The sequence below is a fragment of the Hippoglossus stenolepis genome, chromosome 9 (genome assembly GCF_022539355.2).
Source record: "Hippoglossus stenolepis isolate QCI-W04-F060 chromosome 9, HSTE1.2, whole genome shotgun sequence".
Classification (NCBI taxonomy): domain Eukaryota; kingdom Metazoa; phylum Chordata; class Actinopteri; order Pleuronectiformes; family Pleuronectidae; genus Hippoglossus; species Hippoglossus stenolepis.
Window position 1 is genome coordinate 8,193,599 of NC_061491.1, and position 16,732 is coordinate 8,210,330.

General features: G+C 41.2%; 1 protein-coding gene across 4 annotated transcripts in view; it reads right to left on the reverse strand.

The window, feature by feature from the left end:
- The window catches only part of dock5 (dedicator of cytokinesis 5), a 34,334-nt gene extending 18,464 nt beyond the window's left edge, over nucleotides 1-15,870 (reverse strand). For 3 of the 4 annotated variants that reach the window (XM_047341197.1, XM_035166133.2, XM_035166135.2), the window contains exons 1-14: nucleotides 15,673-15,869; nucleotides 8,338-8,421; nucleotides 8,071-8,111; nucleotides 7,897-7,952; nucleotides 7,531-7,627; nucleotides 7,228-7,376; nucleotides 6,949-7,084; nucleotides 6,682-6,839; nucleotides 5,203-5,284; nucleotides 4,216-4,345; nucleotides 3,466-3,538; nucleotides 1,353-1,495; nucleotides 1,065-1,190; nucleotides 819-943 (exon numbers count right to left, since the gene is read on the reverse strand). In XM_047341197.1, the coding sequence (XP_047197153.1) occupies nucleotides 819-943; nucleotides 1,065-1,190; nucleotides 1,353-1,495; nucleotides 3,466-3,538; nucleotides 4,216-4,345; nucleotides 5,203-5,284; nucleotides 6,682-6,839; nucleotides 6,949-7,084; nucleotides 7,228-7,376; nucleotides 7,531-7,627; nucleotides 7,897-7,952; nucleotides 8,071-8,111; nucleotides 8,338-8,421; nucleotides 15,673-15,715 (1,443 nt within the window). In that variant the 5' untranslated portion in view covers nucleotides 15,716-15,869. Of the gene's footprint in view, nucleotides 1-818; nucleotides 944-1,064; nucleotides 1,191-1,352; nucleotides 1,496-3,465; nucleotides 3,539-4,215; nucleotides 4,346-5,202; nucleotides 5,285-6,681; nucleotides 6,840-6,948; nucleotides 7,085-7,227; nucleotides 7,377-7,530; nucleotides 7,628-7,896; nucleotides 7,953-8,070; nucleotides 8,112-8,337; nucleotides 8,422-15,672 lie in introns of all 4 variants that reach the window. The other variant, XR_004697531.2, reaches the window with a different exon arrangement.
- Nucleotides 15,871-16,732: the final 862 nt, after the last annotated feature.

The following is a 16,732-nucleotide window of genomic DNA, read 5'->3' on the forward strand; positions in this document are numbered from 1 at the left end:
GCCATATTATGCAGTTTCAGCCAGAGTCTGTGCTCTAACAATCTGGGGACAGAGAAGCTATAGCAAAGTCCCGAGGCAGGATTTAAGACCTATACTGCAGCCAGCCTACAGGGGGCGATCGAGATGCTTTTGCTTCACTATTGAGGAGCTGACATGTTGTCCATCTTTATATACAGTCTATGATCGACAACCATGCAAACATCTCTGTGAGGATGTACCGAGCTAATTGCTAACATTAGTATGCTAACATGCTTACAATGAAAATGCTGACATACTGATGTTTACCAGATATGTTTTACATGATTGAGTTTAGTGCCAGTTAGCATGTTAGCATTTGCTGATGAGCTCTATATAAAAACTACGACTGAGGTTGATGGGAGATACACTGTGAGTCAAAGTATCGAACAAATATAATTTTTTATCTGATGAAGGTGCAAAATGAAATGTTATAAATTCATTCTTGTAATAATTCACCCGGTGTGGCACGTCTGTCTGTCACGAATTTGATCCTGAATTTGTTAGAAGTTTACTTAAAACAAAAAATGTAAACCTTGTGGTAGAGCTAGAGGAAAGGTCAGGGGATCAATATAGTCAGTTGGATTTATCCTCTGAAGACAATGAATGTTGGTACAACATTTAGTAGAAATCCATCCAGGAGTAAAGCGGTAGATATTTTAATCCATTGTTTATGCTGCTAACAAGGCTGAAACACTACAATATTTACAGCAAAACTATAAGAATTGCTATGAATAGATGCTATTATAGTCACATAAAGCTTGATTAGAAAATGATTTGTTGAATTCACTGGTCTGTTTTACCTCCATGGGATTGCCTTCATCATCGTGCACAGTCAGTATGACCTCTACGTTTTTCGGGGTCTTTTTTTTGCCTCGGTCAAACTCTCCCTGCAGCAGGGTTATGTAAATATCATTCCTCACAATTCCTAGAGAAAGTACAACAGATGATTAGGTGGATGCGCTGGCAACTTATGAGCCATTCTCGCGATTTTGCAAGCAAGTACAAAGAACACAAGCATGGCACATGCAGAGCAGACTTTGATCCACCTGGGAGGATGATTTCTGGAAAGCCCATTTTCCTGACGATAGCCGTGCTGCGGTCCACAAAGTGGGGGTAGTCCTTTCTGACTTGGGCGAGATCACCAGGGAGGAGTTTCAGGGTCACAAACAGCCCTGCCAGGAAACACGTAAGGAAATTCAATGAGGCAGACGCCGCAAGCATAAACCCAACAGACCCCTCACACATCATTTATTTCCCTCAAAACAAAAAGGTCAATCTCGAGTGACCCTCCCCAATCACAGGGGGACACACTGTCAGAGAGCACTTAATTTTACCCTGGCCTTTGTGATTGACCTCCCGCGTGGCAATGACTTTGTTGAAGACAGCAGTGAGCGGCTCATTCTCTCCTATGACTCGGGATGGCATGAGCGGAGACATGATGAGCTGCCTCTGACGGATGTAGGTTTCCATCGCTATCCTGAGTGAGAGGCATCGGGAGAATAAGAACAATCAGATGACAGCATCTCTGACAGGTGACAAACACACGGACGGAGGAGCAGCAAAAAGGCAAAGTTAGGAGGTCTGGATCTCTTGACAAGCTGCACCATTTTTATTTCCTCACACCCCAGTGACTACTACAGAACTGACTAACACAGTGTACTGGTGCTATACTGACTTTATTCAGCACAAGACTGCATGTGAGTGTCTTTTAACAACTTAATTACCAGCTGAAATAAATCAGAGTCATGTTAAGATATTTCTTCTTACGTGTCTTTGATGCAATTGTCAAATAGTGTGTAATTTGTTAATACACAGTTCGTGTTCTGTCATCAGTTGATGCGTTCTTGTTTCTTTACTGCATAATTCAGAAATATGAGTGCAAAAATATCGTCAGCTGCTTGCAATGAAGTTCAAACATTTTCCTGACATTTTCCAGAGGGGCTGTTTGTGAGAACACAAATGTCTCAGTCAGTTGCTCCAGACATATCCCAGAATTTTTCCTGCCAGGCCTCCGGTAAAAGGTACAGAGAATGTAAGAGTGAGCCCATGTGAGAACACAGCAGGAACATTTCCAGAAAACTCTCAGAGAGTGAGTGGCCATGGTTGATGACATTTGTAACCCACAACAGATGTGAATACAAATATTCCAGGATGAAAAAGAAATGCCAGACCCATAGAAGACACGGACAAAGATGTGAGACAATGAGATTTGAGAGGTTTTGATGAGACGGGCCGACGCTGTTGTGGATATGCTGTAAACAAAAACACTGTGCTTTCCACAGTAGTGATTAGATGTCATGTCCTACTTCTGATTTGATGTGGGTGTGTGAACACTGTGCAACAGCTCTTATTGGATTGGTTGAGTGCAATGATTTTTTTCCTTCTACCTTTGTTGTACAATGAATGTTACAGAAATGCTCCTGTTGTTGTGTACAGACAAACCCCCTGAAAATGTCTGGACCCAATTTTCTGGACATTTTCGAGGGTTCGTGTCTGAAAACAGCTTTACATTGATCCAGTGGTGAATCAATTCATCTTGGTGAACATCTGAATTACACAATTTTCCAATGAACTCATGGTCACTGAGATGCTCATTTAGAAAATGCTCATGCAAAACATTTTTGCACAACTGTTCTAATCTTTTAATCTCAGTAACCTTGTAGTATCACAACAAATTAGCAGGCATGTTAAAGGCGCTGAGAGGCTTCGCTTTGATCTAAATGCTAATGTAAGCATGCTTACATGATGACGACGTTACAAAGATATGATATTTACCATGGTCAGCATCTTAATACAGTGTGTTAGCATGTAGATAAGCACATACAGACAGGAATATGTTAATGTTAATGAAATCGAAACTCATGTGTCAAGGCTGGGGAGCTTAACAAGCTGTTCTGTGTGTTCTGAGGGGAACACACTTAGACGAGTGGCAGTGACTGAAGAGTAGAAAAGACTTTACAATAATCCTCCAGACATTCAATGAGTCCTTTTTTTGTCTGTAGCTCTTCAAGAAGACAGTGAACTGTGACACAGTGTGCAGTGACAAATGGAGGATAAACCTTGGTAAAATTTGGTTCAGATGTCACGAAACAGTCGAGATATTTTTAGGGGCTCTTCCATGCAGGATCCCTGTATTGAGTATTATCGCCCTCATCCCCCCACTGTGCGGGTGCTATGGGAACACGGCATTGAAGCCTGCCTTTGAGAACACTCTGTATTGTAAAAAGTTTTTTTAATTTTGATATTTGCCCTTGAAATGCATATAAAAAAAACAGCTGAATTGCATCCTTGAAAAAAGCGTGTGACTGAACGCAGTAAGCAGCTATAACTTGAGTCCTGTTTTTCTCGAGTCCAATTATTTTCCATTATTCGTGCTGAATTGTGTTGCTTTACAAAACATGGCTGAGCCTGTTAACAGCAGGAGTGTGACAGCATCAAAAGACTCACTGCTGAAACGGGATGAAGTGCTGTTTGTCCTCATCGTCGGTTTTGCCATGGGCGACATCTGTAATGTCCATCACTGCAAACACAAAGACATTAGGAGCATCACAGTGTGGCCAAAGACTCAAGGGTAAACAAACCTTTCAGAGGAAATACAGTGTTTAGTTGTTGCCAAAACAACAGTAAAATGGGAATTCGCTGGATTTAACAAGAGTTAATTGGTTTTTTTGTTTTTAGTTCTGCTGGAAAAGTTCTGTTTGTTCTACTTTTGAAACAGCAGCCGAGCCAAGTATTGGATCTCACTCACCTGTTGCCTGGCACAGCAGACAGCCGCCACAATGAGACAGATTGAGGGTTCTTGATCTCCAGCTTGCAAAATGCCTCAGAGTTGTTCATTCTACCCAGCTCTTTTCCCAAACTGTTTTTTTTTTTTTTCTGGCTAAAAACAATTTGACTTCTGACTTAAACATTCTTTGTGACTCTGGTTTCAGTCCATTTGCTCGAACACCTGAGGAAACCATTCCTCATAAAACCCACTAATCATCTGGCCAAATACAAAGACCATTGCTAAACCAATTTCCAGCCACTCTCTTTGCCAAGGCAGAGCGGAAACATTTTCCGGAGCAGAAAGCAGGTGTTCCCGTTTCATTCAGCACATGGATCCCTTATTTTTATACCTCAACAGAACTGTTAAAGCAACTGAGTAGACTTTCATATTCCTTAACCAAAAACTGGGACAGTAGAATAGCAGCTCACCGGCCACACCGAACGGCCTCCTCAGTCCACCGGTGTGTTTCTTGCCCTCTTTCAGCTCCATGCTGCCCACTCTGATGATCTGACAGACCAGGAACAGTCGCTGCCTCATTAAGTCGCTGCTGCTCAGGTCCTGGATTCAATGACACACAAGGTTGATTTATTATGGGATGTTAACTGATAAGACACAAAGATACAAAAGGCAGTGGACTGTGGCTACATCCATACTACTGTGTTTTAGTTTGAAAACGGGATTTGTAAACTACGACGATTTGGCTCCTAATCACTTTTAATCCCTTTCCATACAAACATGCCTGAAATTGCATATCACATTACCACTAATGTACACTGGGCATGTGCATGATAGCATTTTCAAACTTCTCTGCTTTAGCAGCTCTAAAAACTAGTGTGGATGCAGGCGTATCCATAGCAGAGTGGATGTCTTTTCAAACGAAATAGTGTGGATGTAGCATGTATGACTGCCCTGTCATTATGTGCATTCACAGGGATGGAGCTGCAGACCAGATGGCACATATTGCAGGGTGAAAGAATGCAGGGAAACTCTCTCTGACGTATCACCTCTCCAACATCTTAATGCGTTTGTTTTTCTGGACGCTTTTTCAAGTCAAGGAGTCTATTGTGCTTCGAGGAAGCAAATCTAACCATAAAATTTCAGCTCCTTGCCATGATTAATGTGGTTTCATTACACTCTGAACCACTAATTCCCAGTGGCACACATGCAGGATAAAACAATGACATGTTTACGGGGCAACGGCTGCCTGTGTCATTAACATAAACGGCAGCATTATAACTGAGGCAAACGTATTAAAATTTCTAAAGATGTGCCGTGAATGTGAGCCATTCACTGGAAACTTTTAGTAAATTAGGAGCAATCCAGGAGTAAATTGTCCTCTTTGTCACAGATTTCAGGCAGCGTGTGGATTGTTTCAATCCAGAGCGGAGGGAACACAGTCAGTGGGATTCAGTTACCGTGAATAGCGCTGGCAGGTTGTTGAGTTTTTCAATTTCTTTAGGCATCCCCATACTGTCCCAGCGCACCAGGAAGTTCTCACTGCATGAATTTAAATAAGAGTCACAGTTAGAGATCACATTATCCGAGGTATCAGGAGAAATAGAAAAATCACTAATGTGAAAACTCTGCATGGTGTAAGCAGTTTTATCAGATCAAATCCAAAGTGTCAAAAACATTTGCTATGGTCTATTGATTCTTCTAGACATTTCTCATATTAGATATTTTTGACATGATAAATACATAGGAAATAGATGAAAGGCCTGTCTAAGGCACACAATCATTAGTAATGCTTATTTATTATCTAGGTATCAGTTTCTACCAAATTTGAAATTTCAGATTGTCTGTTGACTGCCCCTCTAGGGAGGTCAAAGGTCAGTTTACAAACAGCACCCAGAATGAAAGCTGGAGTTTGAGATATAAATGAATGAATGACACATTCCTGTCCTTGTCAAAGGAGTGTACACAAAGCTAAATCTCTGCATTTTGCAGCACAAGAAAGTTTTATCTCTGCACTGGCCCACTGACAAAGGTGCATTTAACGTCAACCCTGATGAGTGGTTGGCAAGATGTAAGGAGGGGAGCAGCGGTGGGCTCCTGTGGCCTACACAACTATGAGTATGTTGTAGTCTATGGTGGAAAAACTTGGAAACCATCCAAAGAAAAGTTTCTGATGCTCCAGATAAAAAAGAACCTTGGTGATCAGTGGGAGGATCACAGTGATCAATGGCACGGACAAACCCGGATTATTACTGGTTGGAGAGCACTGTTTGTGTAATTACTCACACTGCCAGAAGAGGGAGATAACAGTTTAACATTCAAAAAACTTACTTTGTAATCGATTTGACATCTTATTTAAAAAATTCTGTTCTTGTTATCACTTCTAATATTTATGCTTGCACCAATTATACAAAGATTACAACAGACACACTACTTTTCTACTACAGCAAGAAGGGGAGGAAGCAGTTTATTATTATTATTCATTCCTTTCCTCATTGTATAACTTCTCATTATTCAGAAATGTTCACCTTGTCACAATAAGTAACCAAGTAAGAATACTAGCACGTATGGTAGTAGTTTTTAAAAGTAATCTTTAACCCTTCTTAATTACTTATCTGGTAGGTGTCAGCATCACATTCTGATAAATTTTGTTGTGCAGAGTTTTCATTTTTTCTGCATCATGCTGGAATAAACATAACTTTTCCATGTCACATAACATGGTGTAAAGATTTTCTGCTTGCTGGCTTCAAAAAATTGAATTCTGTGCCCTGCAACTCTTCAGGGAGTTTAACTGTTTTTGTAACAAAAACCTATTATAACAGTGAATTGCACGACTTGCTGGTTGCATATAAAAACTCCACTTACAAATTTAACGAACCCAAAAAGACAAATAGCCTTGGCTTGATACTTAATTGCAGAATTAAAAGTGAGTAGCAAACCTGATGAATTCAGACTGGTCAGGGTCATACAGAGACATGAGCAGCTCAGCGTCCTCTCCAATGTTGCATACAAAGTTCTTCAGGTTCATGAGCAGACTGTAGGTGTGCACTGTACTGAACAGAGTCTGACGCCTCATTTCCAAGTTTTGTTGCCGCGTCTGCATGAAAAAAAGGCCCCAGGCAGTGCAAGGACATAGATATTAATTGGAACAGACAGACACTGTGGAGTAAAGAAAGTGATCTGTACCAAAACAATTAGAATCATGCCTTCTCTTCTTGTATCCTGTCATCAACGCTACGGGATGCAGTCTCGTGTGCCCGGAACAGACTGACCGTACTGGTCCAGTCAGGATCCAGCGTGTTCCCCGCATCATCTCGCACCACCAGGTCCAACCCCAGAATCCTGAGCGGCAGAGGGTGCCAGACCGCATCAAACGAGTTTGCAGAGACAATCTCAGAGTTATGACCCAAGCACATAAAACTTTACAATGATGCTTATGTCAGAAGGCATTTCATTGCAGTACAAGAAGGCAGCAGGACTCATACCGGTTTCCATAATCAATCTTTGCTGTTACTTTCTTTTTCAGCTCTACAAGGTCATCCTTGGGCAGCGTTCCTGACACTATCTGAGATCGATATTCGATGAGGCTGTAGGCCATCTGCTGAACACCGCGGAACAGTGTTGTCTTGTTCGCCTGTCAGATAAAACAGGAATATGCTTAAAGCAATAGAGCCATCAGAGGAATGAAACAAAACAAAAATGATTAAAAGTGATGAGAATCAGGGAGGAGAGGCCTGTGGATACCAGAAACAAGAGAGGCTGATAAAAGAGAGCCAACCTACACATACCACAAAGAGCTTGTGCCATATCTGTGACCATTCTCTTAGAGTAGCTCCAAGTTCCTGGACCAGGGGTAAATCTGCTGGAATAATTATTTCCTGCTGGCTACCAGCCACGAGGAGAGAAGAATAAGACTTTGTAAAAAAGTAGCTCATCACTCATAGAGCATGTCATATAACTTGGACAGACACAAGTGCAGTTCTATGCATGATAAATAGTTGGATGGTTTCCCTACACAGCCAAGTAAAGCATTACAGAATCTACACGTTCGAAAATTACAACTGCACTGCCGTGTTATTAGTAACACGGCAGGGTACATCAAAATCAAAGCAGATGATCATCAGGAGGATATGTTTACTGATATGTGATCTCACCCTATTCCCTCAACCGTAGCCTCCTTTAAGTGGATGTAGCAAGCTGGGAAAATGCCCTGAGGAAACAAAGAGGTAATGTCAGAGTGTGTGTGTGTATATGAGTATATGTGTATGTGAATAAATATAAGTAACGACGTTGAATATAAGATAACACAGAGCTAATTAAGCCCTTACCCTCTGTGATTTCTTGCGTAGCGTGTAGCCCCTATACCAGCCTGGGGAAATACAAATGAATAGAGAAACATACAACAGTGAGTGGGGGTGAGGAAAATCCAACCCGTCAGGAGGACAATGTGATGAACTCATTTATATTATTATGTACTGCATATTAAGCACCGGGGCTAGTTTAACATTTTATCTAAGTTCCCAGAGTCACATTGCATGGAAGACGGATGTGTCGGGCGATGTGTCAGGGCGTGTTGTGCGTTCGGCTTCACTCACCTTCCAATTTCTCAAGTATGTGCACCGTGTCCCCGACCTGAAGACACAGCTCCTGCTCTCCACTGGGAGCATAATTGTAGATTGCTGAAGGACAAAGCAGGACCGTCTCATTATGAGAGGAAAACACAACATTCAGAAACGTACTGAATAACAAAGAAAAAAAGGTTTCAGTCCCCAGTTTGACTGACAAGTTTTTTTCCCTCCTTAAGGTCCAGTGGATTAAGAAAAAAACTCCAAATCCCTTTTTCAATCACTCACAGAGGAGAAAGTACGTTTTTTAAAAGTTTTTGGATCAGAGGTTTTTGCAGTCTCCCCCTGGAAACGGAAACCAATTCACCCTCCCCAACGCAGAACTCGGACTTGCAAGCGAAGAGGATCTTGATCTTTGATTTATTCCTCATCTCACAGCGAGAGTGTGTGTGTTTGTGCAGGAGGACTGTGTGACTCAAACCTCTAAAGCACTTTGATGATTCTTAATTGAAACGGATGCCCCGAGGCTGTGTTTAACGTCCCAGTAAATGGACTGTTCTGGAGCAGGTATCCTCAGTGTCAACAGTGAGGGGAAGAGCTAAAAAAAAAAGGTGATGGTATCACACTCATACAGCTGTGGCCTTTAGTCACACTCTGCATGATGTGTTCCTGCCAAATGGCCCACCTGCAAGAAGACCTGCTTTTCCCTAATTTTAGTTTATTAACAGCTTTCCTGGATGCCACTCCTGTAAATCCTTTTTTTAACTCTCTAACCAAGACATGTATGGGACAGATCACACAAACACACACACAGGCAAAATCCAGACAGACGTTGCAAAAGAGACACCTTGCCAAACAAAACTGTAGCTACGGTCTTTGTCACAACTTGAGGGAGCTGCAATAGCATGCAGCCTCTCATACTCATAGAGAGATAGAGGAACTATGAAGAGAGCTCTGCCCTGACTTGCATGGTTATAATGCTTCTTGCTGGAGGCCAGATTTCACAGCACGCTTCAACTGGCTCAGCTTATCACACCTCCGTCTGAATACCAAAACTTGACAATACATTGAATGCCACTACCCTTCCCGTACTATGACTTCCTCCGCAACGATAGATTTCTCTAACTTCCCCATAAAACTAATTTGCACGGACAGACATCACCATAAAAATCTGATTATAAGCTCAAATGGGCTCTTAAAGTACTTGGTTAGGCCCATGTTGGATATGTTTTAAGGCTCACCTGTACAGGTTCCTGTAAAAGATTTTTGAGGCCTTTTTCCACTGGTCCAAAACCCACTAACACTCACAAACATCTGCCTTTGAGGAAAGGAGTAAATCGCCTTAAATTATATTTCCTTTACTTCCTTTCTTATTCCCTTAAGTATCGCTTCTGAAAACACAGACCCCACTATAAAGAACAGACGTTTTGGTCCCATAGTATCAACATACTGTGTTGTTGAATTTAATAGAAGTCACCGGAACACATAGTTTCACCAGAAATGACATCTTCCTCTGGTCAAGCTGAGAGTGACAATGGTCCATTCACCAACTTGACACATTGTGGCAACAGCATGGCATTACGCCAATGACTGGAAACCAGTTGAGCGCGTTGTGATGCCACACTGGGCCTTGGCAGCACCGCTCATCTGGTACAATTCTGAGACACACTATCTCCCTCTTCAACTTGAAATACTGACGGCAGAGCTGTTGTTGTGAATTCCGATAAAGCCCCTATCTGCTCAGGTTTAACTTAATGTGCATACTAATGGTAAATCCAAGTCAGCCTGATTCACTCTGAATGATTTATCACACAAGTGGATTTGATTAAATTAAAGTATTTAAGAAACACTTAACGCGGCTGAGCTGTTTGAGCAGCTGCTGGCAGCGCATCAACGTCAACACAATGCAATGACAGACTATTGTTCTCATCACTCACTGAATGTGAAAAGCAAAACCTAAACAAATATTACCAGTTGTGACTATGATAGAAGCATCGGACATGATACCCCCAAAAATGTCACTATACTGCACTGCCACTGACAAGTCCTGATTTCAGAGTAGCAAAAGAGAAGTGAGTTCCAGTAGTGTAGTATTAGCCAGAGCTAGCTAAAATCAGCTATTTGGCCATATTTGACGCTGGAAAGTCCCACAAATAAACCTGCAACGTGTACCATATTACAACACTAGCAATAGGCAATAATCACTCATCACTTCCATAAAAGGTTACTAGCATAAAAATGTTCCAATATGTTATATAAATTGTAATTTTCTCAAATGCACTGGTATGAGATGGGTACTGAGCATCGACTCCAGGTACCAGGAAGAGAAAAATGGTACTAGAACATCTCTACTTGAACATACAACTGTAGAGAAAGATGGGAACACTTAATTCATTCTGATTCTCAGGTGAAAAACCTTCAGTCTATTACATGAAAGAAGCTAGAAGGGTACTCAGAGAGCACATACCTCCACCAAGGCTGATTGGTCACTTTATAACCATATCCTTATACAAGGTGTTGAGATCAGACACATAATGTACACATACATGTTCTGCCCACTGCTAACATTAAACGCAGGCAAAGTATCCATTCTCTCTGTGTTAACGTAGAGTAACTGAATAAAGATTACCTTCCGCAAAAATACTTATTCTGATTCACAAAATCCAGATCATTGTCAGATTATCGGAATTGCACTTCCAGTAAGTTTTAATACAATTGGTTTAGTAGTTTTTGTGTAACTCTGCTAACAGTCAGACAAACAGCAATGAAAACATAACCTCTTTGGCGGAGGTAAACAAATAATACAGCCAGTAATGGCACAGACATATGCCATGCAGCAGCCGCACAAACAAACTCAAAACCTACACTTTATATGTACCGAAGAAGTAAAAAAAGAAAAACGTTTAACAAACTAAACTAACAAACTAAAAATCCCAATAGAAAACATTGTATTACACTTCAAACCAAATGGAGACATGTATTAAATAAAACCTGATTAGAGCTATGAATTTGTTCAGGTCCTCAGCTATTTCAGTGATGTACTATTCGTATATTATAAAACCTGTGTATCAGTGCGTATTAGACAACTAATTTCGAAGGCTAAGAAAGTAGGGAGAGGTACGGTATCTCTACAAGAATCATTAGGTAAAAGCAAGTCTATTAATGTTGGTTTTTGAGCCAATTCTCCTCAGGCACGACATTTTAAAACATAAAGACCTCGGTATTTTAAAAAATCCTTTCCCATCCTCCCCACTGTCTAGACAGCCAGAATGATCTGTAGCTCATAAAACAGAGCTCCAGCTGATAAGTCCTCATAGGTTATCTACAAATCAGAAATTTTACTCTCAAATGGTGCCAATTAGAGGGGATTAAATTAAACCAGTGTGGGCTCATATTTAAATTCTGTTTAAAACCCTGCTTCAACAGATGGAAAATGTGTGTTATCTAAAGAGGGGTAGTTCAACGGTCCTTAAAGAATTAAAAGAATTATTCTGAAATCAAGTTTTAAAAAGGTGAGTGACCAACCATCTGGTCAACACTAATCATCATCTGCTACCAGGTTTGACATTGCAAGATGAACCATCAAGGATGTAAAGATTGGGAACAATGGGGCTTCAGATTTTTTTTTCACGCCCACACAGCATGTAACAGAGATCGACTTAAAGTTGCTTGTCATTTTAAGGAAACTAATTTGCTATTCATTGCATAATATCACCAAGTGGAAGTTGTGGTTGAGCAATTCAAACAGTTCATATGACGGTGGACGAGCATTATTCAGTCTTTGTGACTTAAATGGTTTTAATGGCGGCTCCCAGCAGAAAACCTGTGGTTATTATAGGAGGCAGCAGTACTGCTTGTTAAGGATTGTAAGGCTTTCTAATCATAACAGTACAGTACAATATATATACAATATTACACAACATGTAAATCCTACGGCTTTGCTGCTGGGAACTGAATAATTTGAACAATAACATATCACAGGTCCTCTTCCACTCAGACAGAGTATATAACGCAGAATGATGTATGTGCAAAGGTTGACAGTGGAAGTGCGTCTTCACCTTCATCTCCTGAAAGGACAACGTTTCGCTGCACGCACCTTAAATCTGAGCCTATATGATGTTTATGTGGGAGGAGGATTTATGACATCGTAACTAGTTCGGTAGCCAATCATGGTCCAACTGAAACAAGTTTGATGCAGAAACCTGATATCTCCAGTGCACCCACACTGACACTGTACATTTCAGTGATGAAGGAGAACCCAAAGATTTGGATTTTTTTTAAATGAGGGCAAAGAAGCAGGTGTGCATTTAGAATTTGTTAGAGGGGATTTTTAAAAGGCTATACAGCACATTATTTAGCATTATCTATAAAGTTGTCAGACTCAAATTACAGGTTTTGGAAAATGGATGAAAATCGATACAACAAGACCAGATATATATCTTTTTTTATTCCACACATTTGTCGTCCTTATGAAGACCTGGCACTTACATTAAGGTTCAGTGTGTAAGATTTAGGTGAAAGGAATCTATTGGCAGAAATTTAATATAAAATAATGCTAGTGATGTTTTCACTAGTGTGTAATGATCTAAATTGTACGCGTTGTTGTTTTCTTTACCCTAGAATGTGCCCTTTATATTTAAATACTTTACACATACATCTAAAGAGGGTCCTCTCTACAGAGGTCGTCATGTTTTTTGCAGTTGTCCAAACTTGACAAACTAAACAGCTTTTTAGCTTTTATGACAACTGAAGGCCACCAGGAGTGGAAACACTCTTCCATGTTTGGAAAGGGAGGGTGAGGTGAGTGGTATTCAGCTGCAACATGCAAATTCACCACTAAATTCTACACACTGAACCTTTAGGGGTTGACCATACTTTCAAATTTCAATCTCAGAGGACATCGACCACATCTGTGCATACTCTAGCAGATGTGGTCGGATGACAACATTCACATTTTGAGGACCACAGCGGACCTTATCAGACTGGTGATGGCAGAAACTATGAATCTGCCATTACCCACAATGCTATCGGATGCTTGTGTAGCCTCAAGCCTAAAGCAGAGTTGAGGAGCCAGCTATAGCAGTCAGGTCACTTTCTTACTCTAGATCAATTTTTTTTTTAATTCGCCAATTTATAATCCTCTGCTTCAGCCAACGCTGATTTAAGTGACATTACGTGAGGTGATTTATCAAACTTCACAGAGCTCCCTCTGGAGCCCCAAAAGGCTTAAAACAACTTTTCTTACATATGCAGTAAAACTGCCAAACACCTCTAAACACACTTCACGTGTAAAATTCCTTTCCCTGGATCACTGTTCTTCAGTTCGGACATCTGTGGGCCATAAATGTGTAAGGTTCATGCAGGCTGTCAAAGAAAATGGGGGTTATCTTGGATCTGTTAAAAATCATGTACACGACCACTTAACAAAAAAGCCTTGACCTGAAATCTAATAAAGCCGCAGGATGCCATTATGGACACGAGTAATGTATAACTGCATTAAAACTAACCAGGGACTGCACATGTTCTGCACCTGAGGATTTCACTGCCTCATTTTAGCCTCTGGTGCAGTGCTTGAAAATTAGGGAGCTATCCTATTATAATGGTGTCACAAATTCACCAAAAAAAGATTGTGATATCTTAAGCTCCATATCCACATTTCCCTGTTAGCTAGCATGATATAACTGATATGATCAGGAAGCTAGCGATCTGCTCTGTCATCCCCAAATGTAGTTGCCTGTACTCGAGCACAGCCTGGCTTGACTAATCGGATTAAAAATGTAAGACCTTGTACAGGGTCCGATGGCATTTTAAGGATTAAGTACAATGTAAGTGACTCCTGCCCTGTTTCTGAGGTGAGTGGCAGGATAAGAGCTCAGTCTACAGAATCAAGCAGGGTAACTGTTTTGAATGCCATACTGGGATCTAAAAGGATTAACACACAAAAAAAATCCTCAACATCAGCTGCTAAAACAAGGACATATATGACCAAAAGGGAGGTGTTTCTACTGCACACTAGTATATCAACCGGAATATGTGTGTTAAAGATATTGTTGAGTCACAACAGCAAAGAAAAAGCCCAAAATACTTTCTGTAAAACCTGAGAGGAAGTCAATGGGAGGATCCAGGTGAGAACACAGCTGAGGTGTTTTCAGTGCGGGCCTCTGATTCACACCTACACTCCACAACGAAAAACCCTGTACACTGGGCGTATTAAGTTTAACAGCATCTACTGCAGACCAGGACACCCTGTGTGTGTGCAAGAGTCTGCAGCTTTAAGCTCCGGGGTGAGTCAGAATGGTAACTGATGACCAGCCAGCCTGCACTGACTGTAAAGTCAATGCAATAAACCACAGAGGGGATTGAGCCAACAGTTGTGCTGATTTACCTTGAGGGTGTGGAGGTCTACCTGATAGCATGAACACGCATGCACGGTAGTTTGCAAGCCCACAAACTAGCACAGATTCACAGGTGGTGGAGCCACACCTTGTTTGCAAGTTTAAAAAAAAAAATAAAAAAAAATACAGCTGATCTATAAAGTTGGAAGGAGCTAGCCCTGGGGAGCGATAAAACAATATTGATAATCATCAGAATATCATTTTCATAAATAGCAATGAAGAAAAAGACAATATAAAGCTTATGCATTGTGTAAGCACATTGATCTACCTCAGATCTGTACAATGTTGTGTTTGTCATTCCCCCAGGAGCAAAAAAATCTGACTTTCAACTTAAAAGGAATGATAATGTGGCCTTAATCGTGATAACTACAGGTATCGATTGATGTGAAAATCCTTATCTAGATACAATCTTTGGCCAAAGTGACTAGCTCTGTGAAGGAAGGCATACATATGATTCGTTGTTCTCCACAGTCACAAGTTCCTACACACTGGTGCAGGGAAGCTCTAAGAGTACAGCTAATACCCCTGGACTGCCCAGTGTCTCTGAGGCACATGTGGGGCCCTGCAGGAGTCCTTCAGGGGACTTTGAGGGACCTTCCAGCTCAGTGAGGATTCAGCCCACAGCAACTCCAGCAAGTCAGCTCAGGGAGACAGAGTGCAACAATGACTGGAATGCTCCTTGAACTCTTGGCTGTTTTTTGCACATGTTTTCCTCCCCTCCACTTCAGGACAGCAGCACAACTCATTCCTTATTAAATGTCTGGAGCCCCTGACACCAACACGGAGGTTGTAAGCAGTAGAAGTTGAGTGAACCCCGGCAGCAGCCTCCACACACCTCGGGACCAACAACAACAGAGTCGGCACTAAGTCCGAACTTCACTCCTGTTCCCGTTTACCTCCTGAAGTTACCGCAGTTTTCTGGGAGTTCACTCGGTGAGCTCTCTCCAAAAGTCACGCAGCCGCAACTTACCGACTCCGTACTTCTCTTTCTTGGTGGGAATCCAGCGGGTCATTGCGAGGAGGGTAAAAAGATGGTGGTGAAGCTGGCGGGATAAATAAATTAACTATGTACAGTTGTAGTTAACCGAGGGACGGGCGGCGCGATACCTCCTGCTCGTACCGAGGGCTACAGTTCCGCCATCATGACTCTCAGTGCGGGGAGGGGAGGGGGGGAGGACAAACACGGCTGTGGGTGAGGAGAGGGGGGGAGAGGCGTGAACCATACTACCCCCCCCAACACACACACACAAATACACACACACACACAGACACACCCACACACACATTCTTATCTTACTGAGGACACTCATAGGCATAATGCATGTGCCAGCCCCTTACCCTAACCTTAACCATCACAAATAAATACCTGACCTAAACATAATCCTATAACCCTAATCTAAACATAATCCTAACCCTAACCAAAACATAATTCTAACACTAAATAAAACATAATTCTAACTCTAATCTAAACATAATTCTAACCCTAACCTAAATTTAATTCTAACCCCAATATAACCCTAATTCTAACCCTAACCAAAACCTTATTCTAACTCTAATCTAAACATAATTCTAACCCTAACCTAAACTTAATTCTAACCCCAATATAACCCTAACCAAAACCTTATTCTAACCTTAATCTAAACCTAATTCTAACCCTAACCAAAACATAATTCTAACTCTAATCTAAACATAATTCTAACCCTAACCAAAACCTTATTCTAACCCTAATCTAAACATAATTCTAACCCTAACCAAAACATAATTCTAACTCTAATCTAAACATAATTCTAACCCTAACCAAAACCTTATTCTAACCCTAATCTAAACATAATTCTAACCCTCACCTAAACCTAATTGTAACCCTAACCCTAAAACCAAGTCTTAACCCTCTAACAACCAAAGCCAAAATATCCTCACTTTCCAAAAATGTTCTCACTCTGTAAGGTCTATGCCTACAAGTACACACACACACACACACACACACACACACACACACACACACACACACACACACACACACTTCATTTCAT